Source organism: Fusarium solani (assembly GCF_023522795.1).
Source record: "Fusarium solani strain SB1 chromosome Unknown bctg00000009, whole genome shotgun sequence".
Classification (NCBI taxonomy): Eukaryota; Fungi; Ascomycota; class Sordariomycetes; order Hypocreales; family Nectriaceae; genus Fusarium; species Fusarium solani.
In genome coordinates, this window is record NW_027072144.1 from 1,266,163 (window position 1) to 1,279,662 (window position 13,500).

A 13,500-nucleotide genomic window follows, 5' to 3' on the forward strand; every position below is an offset into this window, starting at 1 on the left:
GGAGTTGCGGCGGCACAAAGGGCAACGTCGGCAGTTGAGCAAGAGTCTGGGTTGTAGGCATACAGGAAGGGTTGTAGGTGGTTAAGGGGACTATTAACGGACCGCTCGGATACTGCAGGAAGCAATGCCGTATTAAGGATTAAGGAGCATAATCATCATCGTCGAGAAGCGAAATCGTGCAACTAAAGAGAGTCCGACGCGGAAGCCTCGTGATCTACCATCCGCCTGGAGTCATCGATGTCGAGAAGGCAGCAGCATGAAGCGGTTGGCCATGTGGGAGCCTGCTCGTTGTCAGCTACCGGAGGTTCCGCGCAGCATCAGCCACCGAGTCAGTTTCAAAGGCCCTCGTTGCCGAGAGAACGTGGTGCACCGGAGGCCGCGGATCCCGATCCTCCGCTCTTTCATGGACACATTTTGCCCAAGGAGAGGCGGGATGGAGATGATGAGCGGCGCGGTAGGGCGGCGGTTGGCGATCCGCCGCTTTTTTCTCGGAATGAGGCACCCACGGTCCGGATTATCCAGCCCAATCAATCAGTATCTGAAGACATTAGACGAAGCGAGCTAGCAGCAGCAATTGCACGGGTTTTGCCCAAGAGACGTCGAGGACGGTATCGGCGGCCGAAAGCAAGACCAGACACCAGCCGAGACGAGCCTCCGAGGAAACAAATCCGAGCTGGAACCCGAAAGCAGAGAAGACGAGAGTTGCAGGCCGAAGACCTGGCGAGCGTTCTGCGCTTCTTGGAGGACGAATTCGCTGTGAAGGAGAGTCTTTCCAACAAGCAGGCGTGGTGTACGCCGATACCACATGAGAGAAAGGTGTCGACCGTCCGAGCCTTCTACAAGGAGTTCCACGATGTGGACACTTTGCCAATACGGACTTGCATGCTGTGCTATCGTAAGCGCACGAAAAAGGAGTTGAGAGAGGTGACATGGGACCAATGGATGTCGAGCTGCGTCAAGAAGGACAACCGTTCGCCATTTTCATGTCGGAGCTGCTTTCCCGTGGGCGAGACCTTCTCGGCATGTGCCGAGTGCGCTCGTTGCTTGAGGCGGGGTGTTCTGTCGCCTGCGGCCCAGCTTCACAGTCGTATTGGGTGTGAACATATGTTTCCCGAGGAGCTGAAGGGCCTCACGCCGGTTGAGGAGAAGCTGATCGCGCTGAACTCATGTTACGGGTTCGTCACAAGGTACAGCATTGCGAGTAGCCAGAAGCAGAGTGCCCGGTATCCGAAGCACATCAAGGGCCACATCACGGTGTTCCCCAACAATGTGCAGGAGCTGGCCACAAAAGTGCTTCCCCACCCGCTCGTCCAAGTGATGGAAGAGATCCATGTCTCGTGGCAGGGTGCGGAGAAGCCAGCACCAAGCGACCTGTCAGGTTTATTGTCGGTGAGGCGACGAGTCGTTGAGAGGGCGCTCGTCTGGCTGAAGAAGAACAACCCGCATTACGCCGAGATCGAGATTGACGCGGCGGAGATGGAGAGCTGGGGCGCGCCGCCGCATGGGGTGCCGCCGCTGGTGTACGATCGCATGGAACGGAATGAGCCAACGGCATGGGAAAAAACGCGAACGGCGCAAGTTGTTCCGCCAACGGAGCGTGGCATGGACGACGAGGGATCGTTGGAGATCGAGGAGATCCTCGCTCGTCTTAACCGAGGAGAAGATATACCCAGTGGCGAGGCCCAAGGGCCGGGGCTGACCGAAGACGAAGGTGGCCACCGGAGCGAGGCCGAGTCTGGTCAATTGGGAAAATCGATCAATGAAGTCACTTTATCGGGTATGTTTGCTCTGGACGGGCCGCCAGATGTACCCGATGTGGAGAAGCTCTTGTTTGCCTGCAATGCCGTGAACGGGGATACGGTTGTCGGGGGAGGCAAAGCGGGCCCGACAACACGAGTGGAATCGACGGAGACACGGACAGGGCCCGCCGACGGACGTGAGCCATATATTCACGTTTCTCGGGGCGACGAATTCGCCGACACATTCGATGCCTCGTTCTTCGCGAAGACGTTTCCCACGCTACTGCCGTTTGGGGTCGGGGGGCCACGGTTGGTGGAAGAAGCCGCCCTAAGCGTGGGAAGAGGTGTCGATATGGGCGGAGCAGAGGCGGCGGCACAAGACCTCGTCTCGTCCCGTAACATGAGTCTGCGAACGTGGGCCGACATCACGCTCCAGCGCCATGGTGGCCGATTTGCGACGCATCACATCTTTGCATTCCTTGTATTCAACATGAGTGTACGGTCGAGGAACCGTCGCGTCAGCATGTTGAGCGTAAGGAGGAAAGATTTCCGCAAGATAGAGCGCATTGTACGGTCGCTCTCGGCAGACAGGTTAGCAGCGGCAAGGATCGAGTTGGAGAACTCAGGAAAAACGAGTGACGAGGGTGTGAAGGAGCTTTTGAGAAGTCTTTCCTTGTACGGCTTCCGCCAGCCTATGTCCAGAGAAAATCGCTTGAGTATGCGGCGGAAGATACAGTCGCTTGTTCTTCGGCATGGCGTGCCGGCGATCTGGTTCACGCTCAATCCAAATGATATTACGAACCCGGTAAAGCTGCGACTTGCAGCATACCGCACCAGCGAGCCTGACGCGGCCGAGGCTTTCCTGAAGAGCCTTGGCATGTCGTACAAACGCCTGCGGCTGGCCATTTCCGACCCCATGAGCTCGGCCATCTTCTTCCACCGGGAGATGACGTTGTTCTTTGAGCATTATGTCAAAGTGGGAGAGGAGTCGGTATTCGGGCGCATCATCGACTATTTTGGTGCTGTCGAGACCAACGAACGAGGGGCGCTTCATGTCCACGGTTTGCTTTGGTTGCATGGGAACACGCACTTGAGTTCGATGATTGCCGATATCGACGGCGAAGACCAAGCAACGTACCGTGAACGTATCGTCCAATACATAGATAGTGTCTTCTCCGAGGTACAGTATGGCCCTAACTAGGCATGTCATTGAAGAAGATGCAGCGGTCGAGGCGGGGGCCAAAGCTGACATACCTATGAGGTAGGACTTGGACCAGGAAGGGTATTGCACCCTCCAAGCGGAACGGTCGGTGGCATCGGACATTTCCTCCCTGCTTGACAACAGGGAGCAATTTTCGGCCGCATTTGACGAGGAAGCGAATTTCTGTGCCGGTGCGACACAGATCCATACTCATAGCCCAACTTGTGTCAAGTACTCCTTGAGCAGGGGCAGAGGAGGAGGAAAGAAGCGTAGCATTTGTCGATTCCAGGCGCCATGGAGACTAGTCGAAAGGACTGCCTTCACGGCAGACGGCGTGTTGCAAATTCGAAGGAGGCATAGCATGGTGAATCGGTGGAACAAGGCCATGGCCGTGGGGCTTCGCCACAACCACGACATCTCCTTCATAGCGACGCAGCGGAAGACCATGGCCCTCATTTATTATGTCACAAATTACGCGACGAAAGTGGAGGATCCGGTGTGGAAGCGTGTGGCCGCCGCGGCAGAGCTCTTGGCCGCATCAACGGGTGAAGGGACGGCCAACCGATGGGGGAACGGGGGAGAAGGTGCTACCGATGACGCCGTCAAGGGGAACAGGACGCGGCAGTTCTTGATGAGGGTGGCGAACCGCATATTCACGGAGCGATCTCTATCGCAGGTCGAAGTCATCGCCCACCTTCTGGGATACCCGACCGAGTTCACCAACAGCAGCGATTGGACGTTCCTAAATGTCTCTCTGCTCTACTGGCACGTCTTCCGACGATGGCGACACCTCCGGAAAGAGAGCGGGGCAGAGGCTGCAGACGATTCTGTGGACGAGTCGATAGTTGTGGAAGAAGCAGGTGAGAGGATTAGCTATGCTGAGGCATACCAGCACCGGGGAGACGTTTTGCGAAGCCTGTGTCTATATGACTACGTGTCGCTCGTCAGACTCAAACGAGTCAGTAAAGATGAGATCGCTGCCGCTTGGGGAGAGGTGCCATTCGAGAGCGAGTGGGAGTCTGGAAGAGGCTGGTTGCAGGTGCTGAGACGGCCGGGAAAGCACGCCAGCGTCTGCCTTGATGGCTACCTGAGCAAGGATTTCGACCAGGATGACGAAGAGTCGTGCTATCGAAGGTGGGTCTGCCCGCCGCCGACAGAGTGTTAAAAGGTCGTGTTGAAGAGGCTAACCTCCATGCTGAAGAGCAGCCGTCCAGCACCTTGCGCTATTTGTGCCATGGGAGTCTTTTCTGTGCCGAGAAACGGACGAGATCAACAGCATTTGGGCGCGGGCTCGAGAGGCACTTCCTCCGAGAATATCATGCCTCGTCGATAATGTGCAACTACTCCGACGGTCGGCCGAAGACGCGAAACGCGACGCCAGGCAATGGGCAGCCTCAGCCGGTGACGCTGACTTCACGGCCGCACGTGCCGGTGAGGAAGGAGAAGGCGAGGCTGGTGGTGAAGAGGTCGCATCGGTTTACCAGTCTGACAGCATCGGTGACGCAACGCGTCTGATTGACGTCGTGAGAAGTGCAGTGGGCGCCAACCAAATCACTGCCGGCTCGCCGGAGCTCATAGCAACAATGGAGCAGCTGTGTCGCTTCCAGCAGTCAGCACTGAGCTCGACCGCTGAGCTCCAGGCCACCGTAATGCCCGAACGGGGAGAAAGACGGATAAGCATACCAGAAGGGAGATTTTCGGGGACCGTTATACCACCGCAGGATCAGGTCAAGGCCATCAAGTCGCAGCAGATCCGTGCCTCCAGAGAGAGGGAGCGAATGATCCAGGGCATACAAAATATGGCCGCGGCGGATAAAACTGACCACAGTGCGGCGGTGCGAAGTGTGCTCACTGGTTTCGGAGAGGACGACGTCCAAATGACGGCAGTCGACTTGGAAGAGACGGCAGGCGAGGCAGGAGAGGCAGGTCCGCGCATGGAAGTCGACTTTGGTGCATCAACGTCCTTCCTTGAGGCAGGTAAGGCTGTGGCAGCGCGGTTCACATTGAACAAGAGGCAGACAATCGCCTTCCTGATCATATGCCGCCAGCTCGATTCGATACAATGTAGCGGCAGAGACGATGTCGGTCAGCTCTGCGAATTTGTTGGAGGAGAAGGTGGAACCGGCAAGTCACGAGTCATCGAAGCACTCGTCGAGCTCTTCGCATCAAAAGGTATTTCGAACCGTCTGCTGATAACGGCGACGTCGGGGACTGCCGCAGCGCAGATCAACGGCATCACGATCCACTCCGCCTGCGGGTTCACCAAGGACCAAGCGGCGGGGGGCGCGAACACGGCCAAGGATCTCGACGGGGTGCGACTGCCAAAACAGGCCGAACGATTTGTCCATGGCCAGTCTCGTATGGCCTGGCAGGAGAAAGACGTGCTAGTGATCGACGAGGTGAGCATGCTGGGAGCGCGGACGCTACACGCGGCGAACGAGCAGCTCTGCCGGCTCCGCGGATCGCAGCAGGACTTTGGCGGGATCCCCATCGTCCTCTTCTGCGGAGACTTCCACCAGTTCCGTCCGGTACAAGAGAGGTCGATCCTGCTGCCGAGCGTGGCCGTCTCGTGGGACGAAGACAACTCGTTCAAAGCCGAGCAGCGGCACCAGCATGACAAGGCGCACGCGTTGTGGAAGAAGTTCACGACGGTCGTCATGCTGGACGAACAAGTACGCGCCTCCGGAGATGAGGAATTGCAGAGACTGCTAAAGCGGATCCGATCGGGCGTGCAGGACCGCACCGATTTGGACCTCCTCAACTCGAGATGCTACCGGGAAGGCAGGCGGATCCCGTGGGAAACAGGCATCACCGTGGTGACGCCGCTGAACAGGAATCGGTGGAACCTGAACATGGAGGCAACCTTGTCGTTCCAGATCCAGCAGCGGTCGATGATGCGCATCTTCATATCCGAGCATAAGTGGAAGGACGGTCTGCCGACCGAGGAAGCAGCCACCATGATGCTGAACCAGGGCGACGACAGCACGGTACCAGTACCAGGCGTCCTCATGTTCGTGCCAGGGATGCCCGTCGTCGTGAACCACAATACCCATCAGGGCTTGAAGCTTGTCAATGGGGCCAGTTACACGGCGCTTGACGTCATCCTCGACAAGGCGCACCCGGGCCATCGGATCTCGGCCGATACGATGGTCCACTTCGGGCCGCCGGCGGGGATAATATTGGCGTCGGAGGCGACAAAGAACTTCCACTTCGTCGGAATGCCGCCCGGCACGGTCCTGTTGATACCCATGAGCGTCAGCATCCAATGCCAGCGAAAGCGGCCGTGGCAGCAGAACGACGTCAGTCGGAAAGGTTTGCCTTGTACGGCGGCCTTCGCCTGCACAGACTACAAGGTGCAGAGCAGAACGCTGGAGCGCGTAGCGCTGGAGCTGCGGGGGATGAGGACGACAAATGTCGACGGACACATAGTCCCCGCGCAATGCGATCCGTACAGCCTGTACGTGCAGCTGTCGCGGTGCCGGTCGCTGGACGGCATCATGCTCATCTCCAAGGTGCGGGAACGAGATCTGGTGGGCAACCGGGTTCCCCACGAGATGACCGTGGCAGAGGCCAGACTGGAGGAATTGAGCAACAAGACTGTTCAGGAGGCTCTGCGGTGGCTGGATGACGATTTTCCCCCGTCACGCGACGACCAAACGGAACCAATGAGAGGCGAGGAAACCGACCAATGAGAGGGGTTCTTTTGGCATCGGAGGCGGGGCATAGACCTTTCGTTCCTCAAGGCACAGGGGAAGGCGCACGTCCGCCGGGGGAAGTTGGAAGTTGGAAGCTGGGCATGGTTGGCAAGTTGGCGGCTCCCTTGCGCTGAGTAGCCTTTCGGTACGAAGCTTGCAACAAGAGCCTATTTTACTAGTGGGTTGCTGCACGTGTTGAGAAGAGGGCGCGGTTTTAAGTGGTCGGCTCTGGGTGGGTGGATGAAGAGACTTGGCCAATAGGGCGCGTGTGTGTGTTACCTTTGTTTTGCGTAGCCAATAAGACGTATGCAGCAGGCTTTGAGGAGAAGGCACCATTTTGAGTGGCACGATTTGAAGAGCTTAATGCGGAACTAAGAGACCTAGCTAATAGGGTGAGGGTGAATAATTGAGACAGTAGACTAGGACTGAGACTAGCAGAGATCAATCAGTTGCAATACCAAAGAGGGAAAATTGTCAATTTGAGTATAAGAAACTGCCATGCCAAGATGTCCTGGTGTTGAGACCATTGGACTTTTATCACTCGGGCTGGTGTTGAAACCGCACGCTTATTTCCCCCACATATCAACCTATAAGTTTTTCAAACCCAATAAAACAGCCCAAAACACCACACACTATCATTATACTATGCTACTTAAAGTCTCTTTGTCGGATGCGTCTTGTTCCTGCCACGTGGTTGGGTAGTTGACGACCTCATATTAGGACGAACGGAGGATCGGAGTGCGGCAGATATGTTAGGTGATCGAGATCCCTCGTTTTCCTTCGCTTCACCTTCATGGTTATCGTTTTCATCAGAGTCTACGGATGTTAAAGGGGAGACCGGCGACCCTGCAATGACTGGAGATGTTGCGGTAGGCACATTAGACCTCCTGAGTCTCTTGGGGGCGGGACTGTTTGAACTTGACGGAGATGATTGAGATGCGGAGATTGCAGGCCTTTTGTTCTGAGATGGAGTAACGGGCTGTTGGGATGGACCTCCCTGCGACGATTGTGATGATTGTGACTGTGACTGTTGCGCCTGTGAAGCTTTCTTTGAGGGAGACTTGAACATGGACCTAATTGCTGCGAAGTCGCTAGCTTGGGATGGGCTAGGTTCGGTTATAGAGGGGGAGACTGTGTTAGAAGCAGGTACAGGTGGCGTGCTCTTGTCCGGAAACGTCCAAGAGTCGGGAACGACGATGAAAACATAGTCCTTCTCATCAACTGGAGGGGCAGTCGCCATAAGACTATGGTCAAGCAGGCCAACAATCTTGCCGACGCAGTTGAAGGGAACACCCGGAACAAACTGTGTATCTTTCCTATCTGCCATCTTCTTGCAGAGGAGAGAGAATGGCAAAGCGCGAATAGGAAAGAGAATAAAAACTTGAAAGGGGTGGAAGCCTTTGAAAGGGCTCTTTGATGACTGACCCGGCGTGATGTAGGTACAGCACTGGATAAATGCACAGCATCTCAGCTGCGCATCATCCAACTGCGGGACAGAGTCCTTGACCAAGTGGGTTTGACCTATCCCGAGGACCTACTACGTCAAAGAAACGACCGGTTAGATAAGTGGAAAGCCCCCACTATTACAAAGAGTTCGTGGGTCAATACTAATAGGTACATTAGTGGCAAGCGCGATAGTTAAACTCGAGCTAAAGGGAAAGGATAAGTCTGCTTACGCTTGGTATCCAAAGTCGCGTATGAGAACAACTAGAACCGTATATACTTCGCTGTTACCATCTTCGTCGCCGAAAACATTAGGCTCCCGTAGGACCCACTCTAGTGCGTAGGGGTGTACTTTGCCAGTGAAATAGAACCACTAATTCTCCCACTCCGATTTAATAATCTGCTGGTTATAGACACAGAGGTTGAGACTAAAGTAGATCGGCAGTGGATCAGGGGATCGGTGCCCTTCGGGGCGCAGCATAGAATATTCAGGTAGTGTCATATAGGGAGGGGGTGGAAGAAAAACCCTGCCAAGAGCTTCAACATTAAGGCTCTTTATAAATTGTTCATCTGATGTAGGAAACCGCGTTGGGGTATCTGGCTGACCAAAAAAGAACATGGTCATATCACTACTAAGGTTTTTCGGAGAGTCATGAGGCATGCGCGGAGGGGGATGGCCGCTAAGGGTAGAAGTTAACGTAGGATTTGGGGTAGAAGTTGATGAAGATATGATATATTAAACTAGCAAATGTTTCGCTAAAAAATGAGAGAGCAGTTAGGATTACGACAGTGTGTGTGTGTGTGAGAGAGAGACAGAGAGCAATTGTAAGATAAGCCTGCAAGATTGGCACGCAAATGTACAGAATAAAGAAGAAACACATCAGATATTTATGATCGATTAAATGATATAGTATATAAAATACGAAGATTGATACCACTTGGTAAAGATACAGTACTTCGTTGCGCAGAGAGGATGGGCATCGCCGATCTTCATCCAACATTTTCAGCTAAGAGCTACTATCCCTGCCGATGTGGATACTCGCACAATTGAATTGATCAATTAACGTAGATGGTGAACAGATTTGCTTTTTCCATGAGTTTAAAGGATTGGCCAAAACGTCAGCACATGGGGAAAGCAAAAAGCATCTTGCTCTTTACTTTAGGTTCAGCTAAGAATAGGAAGGGGAAAAGGGGAAAGGGGATGATTAATGGTGCCCTGTCACCTAGTCACAGTTAAAATGCATACCAATGCTCTTAATATTCTTCCTATAGCAAGTCCCACGATTTATCTGCCCGGCAGCCCCGGGTCGTCTCTTCGCTCAGTTGCTCTAGCCTCTGCTGGACCTGGGTTCCCCCTTAGCCCTCCCCTATTGCCGACAGCCTGACATGTACCAACTTGTTAAGCCGACCGGCCTCTTGCTGGAACTATTCCTTCACTCCCTAATCGGGTGCGTAGTCGTCATTATCGGGATACATCATGCTACTAACAATAGACTTGGCCTCTTCGCAGTCTTCAGTCTTGTAGAATTTCAGCCCAAAGCTGAACATGAATGTTAGCGAGTCACCGTAATGCTTCTTGATGAACTTGAGTTCGTCGGCGTCGAAATACGAGTCAGCTAGCTGCCCCTCCGGGCGGTCATCGTTAGGGTAGTCCCGACCAATATCGCTGTCGTCGCTGTCGTCGCTGTCGTCGCCGTCACTGCCGGCCAGGATGGCCCGGAGGATAATACGACCCTCTTCGCGATCGTCTTCCTTGTTGATGTTGAGACCGTGGCTCGCTAGAAACCTGAATTCGCCGCCCCAGTGTTTCTTGAGCAACTGCTTTTCCTCGGTCGAAAGAGGACCTACCTCCGCCTGCTGCAGGGCTTTGCTGGCATGCGATGCCTCCCATTTCTCCCGCTCACTGTCGGCCCATCGCACGTTGATCCAGTACATTGCCGACGGATCAAACGGAGTAGTGCCAACCCGAGGCCCAAACGGAGTAGTGCCAACCCGAGGCCCAACCGGTGGACCGCTCAACCTCACCTGTAAGAATTTGCCGCGGGGCTCAAAGTAGGCAACGGTCCTACCCTGTTTATCAATGATGGTGGCTTTTGTGTTTTGCATACTAGATCCCGTATGGATATCGTATTCGTCTAGAATCGGACTTCCAATGACATTACAGATGCCTGTGGGGACGTGAAGGACATCGCGCAGTCGTAGGATGCCGTGGGATCGTGGACCGGTAGCCCTCGGACTTCGTTTGACGGGAAGTTCGACCGTGCCGATCCCCACAACCGGCGTTTGGATCCCTCCCATCAAGTGGCCGACCATGGAGTTAAGAGGTGTGTAGTCGGCGCCGAACCACGACCGATCCTTGGCGGCACTAAAATTCGATTAGATGTCAACTAAAGCTTCACTTCGACTTCGGCTTGGCCACTACGAGGGATAGAATAGAGCGGACCGGTAGACGGACAACGTGTATATATGACTTGTACGTGATGATATTGCGAGCATGCGGGATGATACGTACTGGACGTTGGAATTATTGGACCAAATCCATGAAGGGCATGGAAGAGATCCGGCCATGGTTGATGATCCGTTGCTTCGCGCGTTGACGATCCGCTCTTGATTGGCAAATCTATGGCGACCGTAGAACGCAAACAGGAAATCTAGGCAGCCTAGCGGACGAGTATCGGCGATATGGAGATGAGATGACTAGACGGATGGAGGGAGAGTGTTCTGGCGGATCGTAAACGATGGTGGAAGTTCGCATGACGGAGCTCGTGAGCCAAAAACAGCTGACGTCATGGCGTCATGGCCTGAAGGGACCGGTCAAATCTCGGTACGGGACAACCTCGGCTTAAAACCAGCCGAGCTGAAATCACCAAACAAGACTTGCTTCACCGAAACCTTCAACGTCAATACAATGAATATATATTTTCAACGTTGATACTATTAATTTTCCTGTTCAAATTCGTTCCTCAAGGCTCTTTTGGGCAAACCGCAAAGCGGTTTGGCTCTCCTGTAAAATATAAGGACAAGAGCAATAATGCTATCACAAACCGAGTTCCACGTGCATTTCACGTGCATTTCACGTGCATTTCACGTGTCTCTTAACAAGAAACCCTCAAAAGAAGACTCCTTTGCACTTAATCTCAGAGAGCGAATGAGAGTTCACATGTGCGCATTGCCAAATGAGGAAGAGAAGATTGGCACCTCTGAGGGGCATTCGGATGGGGTTAATCCGGACCAATAGGAGGTGCAGTTACGCTTCCTAATCGGGTAACCACTTAATGCGGGTGGGGGGGAATCCCAGAGCTTAAGAAGACCTTTCGTACCGAAAGGCACAGGGGAAGGCGCACGTCCGCCGGGGGAAGGTTGGAAGCTGGGCGAGGTGGGCAAGTTGGCGGCTCCCTTGCGCTGAGTAGCCTTTCGGTACGAAGCTTGCAATAAAAGCCTGTATGCCTGTTTTACTAGTGGGTTGCTGCACGTGTTGAGAAGAGGGCGCGGTTTTAAGTGGTCGGCTCTGGTGGGTGGATGAAGAGACTTGGCCAATAGGGCGTGTGTGTGTTTTACCTTTCTTTTGCGTAGCCAATAAGACCTATGCAGCAGGCTTTGAGGAGAAGGCACCATTTTGAGCGGCACGATTTGAAGAGCTTAATGCGGAACTAAGAGACCTAGCCAATAGGGTGAGGGTGAATAATTGAGACAGTAGACCAAGGGACTGAGACTAGCAGAGATCAATCAGTTGCAATACCAAAGAGGGAAAATTGTCAATTTGAGTATAAGAAACTGCCATGCCAAGATGTCCTGGTGTTGAGACAATCGGGCTTTTATCACTCGCACTGGTGTTGAAACCGCACGCTTATTTCCCCCACATATCAACCTATAAGTTTTTCAAATCCAATAAAACAGCCCAAAATACCACACACTATCACTATACTATGCTACTTAAAGTCTCTTTGTCGGATGCCTCTTGTTCCTGCCACCTGGTTCGGTAGTTGATGACCTCATATTAGGACGAACGGAGGATCGGAGTGTGGCAGATATGTTAGGTGATCGAGAGTCCTCGTTTTCCTTCGCTTCACCTTCTTCATGGTTATCGTTTTCATCAGAGTCTACGGATGTTAAAGGGGAGACCGGCGACACTGCAATGACTGGAGATGTTGCGGTAGTCACACTAGACCCCCTGAGTCTCTTGGGGACGGGGTTGTTCGAACTTGACTGAGATGATTGAGATGCGGAGATTGCGGGCCTTTTGTTCTGAGATGGAGTAACGGGCTGTTGGGATGGACCTCCCTGCGACGATTGTGATGATTGTGACTGTGACTGTTGCGCCTGTGAAGCTTTCTTTGAGGGAGATTTGAACATTGACCTCATCGCTGCGAAGCCGCCAGCTTGGGATGGGTCAGGTTCGGTTCTAGAGGGGGAGACTGTGTTGGAAGCAGGTACAGGTGGCATGCTCTTGTCCGGAAACGTCCAAGAGTCGGGAACGACAATGAAAACGTAGTCCTTCTCATCAGCTGCAGGGGCAGCCACCATAAGACGATGGTCAAGCAGGCCAACTACCTTGCCGACGCAGTGGAAGGGAACACCTGGAACAAACTGCGTATCTTTCCTATCTGCCATCTTCTTGCAGAGGAGAGAGAATGGTAAAGCGTGAATAGGAAAGAAAATAAAAACTTGAAACGGGTGGAAGCCTTTGAAAGGACTCTTTGATGGCTGACCCGGAGTGATGTAGGTACAGCACTGGATAAATGCACAGCATCTCAGCTGCGCATCATCCAACAGCGGGACAGAGTCCTTGATCAAGTGGGTTTGACCTGTCCCGAGAACCTGCCCCGTCAAAGAAACGACCGGTTGGATAAGTGGAAAGCCCCCACTATTACAAAGAGTTCGTGGGTCAATACTAATAGGTACATTAGTGGCAAGCGCGATAGTCGAACTCGAGCTAAAGGGAAAGGATAAGTCTGCTTACGCTTGGTATCCAAAGTCGCGTATGAGAACAACTGGAACCTTGTACACTTCGCCGTCACCATCTTCATCGCTGAAAACATCAGGCTCCCGTAGGACCCACTCCAGTGCGTAGGGGTGTACTTTGCCAGTGAAATGGAACCACTGATTCTCCCACTCCGATTCAACAATCTGCTGGTTATAGACAGAGAGGTTGAGACTAAAGTAGATCGGCAGTGGATCAGGGGATCGGTGCCCTTCGGGACGCAGCACAGAATATTCAGGCAGTGTCATATAGGGAGGAGGTGGAAGAAAAACCCTGCCAAGAGCTTCAACATTAAGGCTCTTTATAAGTTGTTCATCTGATGTAGGAAACCGCGTTGGGGTATCTGGCTGACCAAAAAAGAACATGGTCATATCACTACCAAGGTTTTTCGGAGAGTCATGAGGCATGCGCGGAGGGGGATGGCCGCTAAGGGTGGAAGTT

The 13,500-nt window shown here is 53.5% G+C and overlaps 4 protein-coding genes across 4 annotated transcripts; 1 reads left to right on the forward strand and 3 right to left on the reverse strand.

Moving 5' to 3' along the window:
* Positions 1 to 237: 237 nt before the first annotated feature.
* MRS44_013465 (uncharacterized protein) lies at positions 238 to 6,632 on the forward strand (the record flags this gene model as incomplete). Its single annotated transcript, XM_065616938.1, has 3 exons — positions 238 to 2,919; positions 3,005 to 4,074; positions 4,142 to 6,632. 3 exons carry the CDS (start codon positions 238 to 240, stop codon positions 6,630 to 6,632), a joined length of 6,243 nt encoding a protein of 2,080 aa, XP_065473010.1.
* A 655-nt stretch (positions 6,633 to 7,287) lies between these two features.
* On the reverse strand, positions 7,288 to 7,962 carry MRS44_013466 (uncharacterized protein; the record flags this gene model as incomplete). The annotated part of the gene is made up of 1 exon (XM_065616939.1): positions 7,288 to 7,962. One exon carries the CDS (start codon positions 7,960 to 7,962, stop codon positions 7,288 to 7,290), a length of 675 nt encoding a protein of 224 aa, XP_065473011.1.
* Positions 7,963 to 9,518: 1,556 nt separating this feature from the next.
* Positions 9,519 to 10,833, reverse strand: MRS44_013467 (uncharacterized protein; the record flags this gene model as incomplete). Its single annotated transcript, XM_065616940.1, has 3 exons — positions 9,519 to 10,443; positions 10,591 to 10,698; positions 10,748 to 10,833. The coding sequence occupies 3 exons, from the start codon at positions 10,831 to 10,833 to the stop codon at positions 9,519 to 9,521; spliced, it is 1,119 nt and encodes a 372-aa protein (XP_065473012.1).
* Positions 10,834 to 12,011: 1,178 nt separating this feature from the next.
* Positions 12,012 to 13,307, reverse strand: MRS44_013468 (uncharacterized protein; the record flags this gene model as incomplete). The annotated part of the gene is made up of 2 exons (XM_065616941.1): positions 12,012 to 12,942; positions 13,039 to 13,307. The coding sequence occupies 2 exons, from the start codon at positions 13,305 to 13,307 to the stop codon at positions 12,012 to 12,014; spliced, it is 1,200 nt and encodes a 399-aa protein (XP_065473013.1).
* Between the last annotated feature and the right edge of the window lie 193 nt (positions 13,308 to 13,500).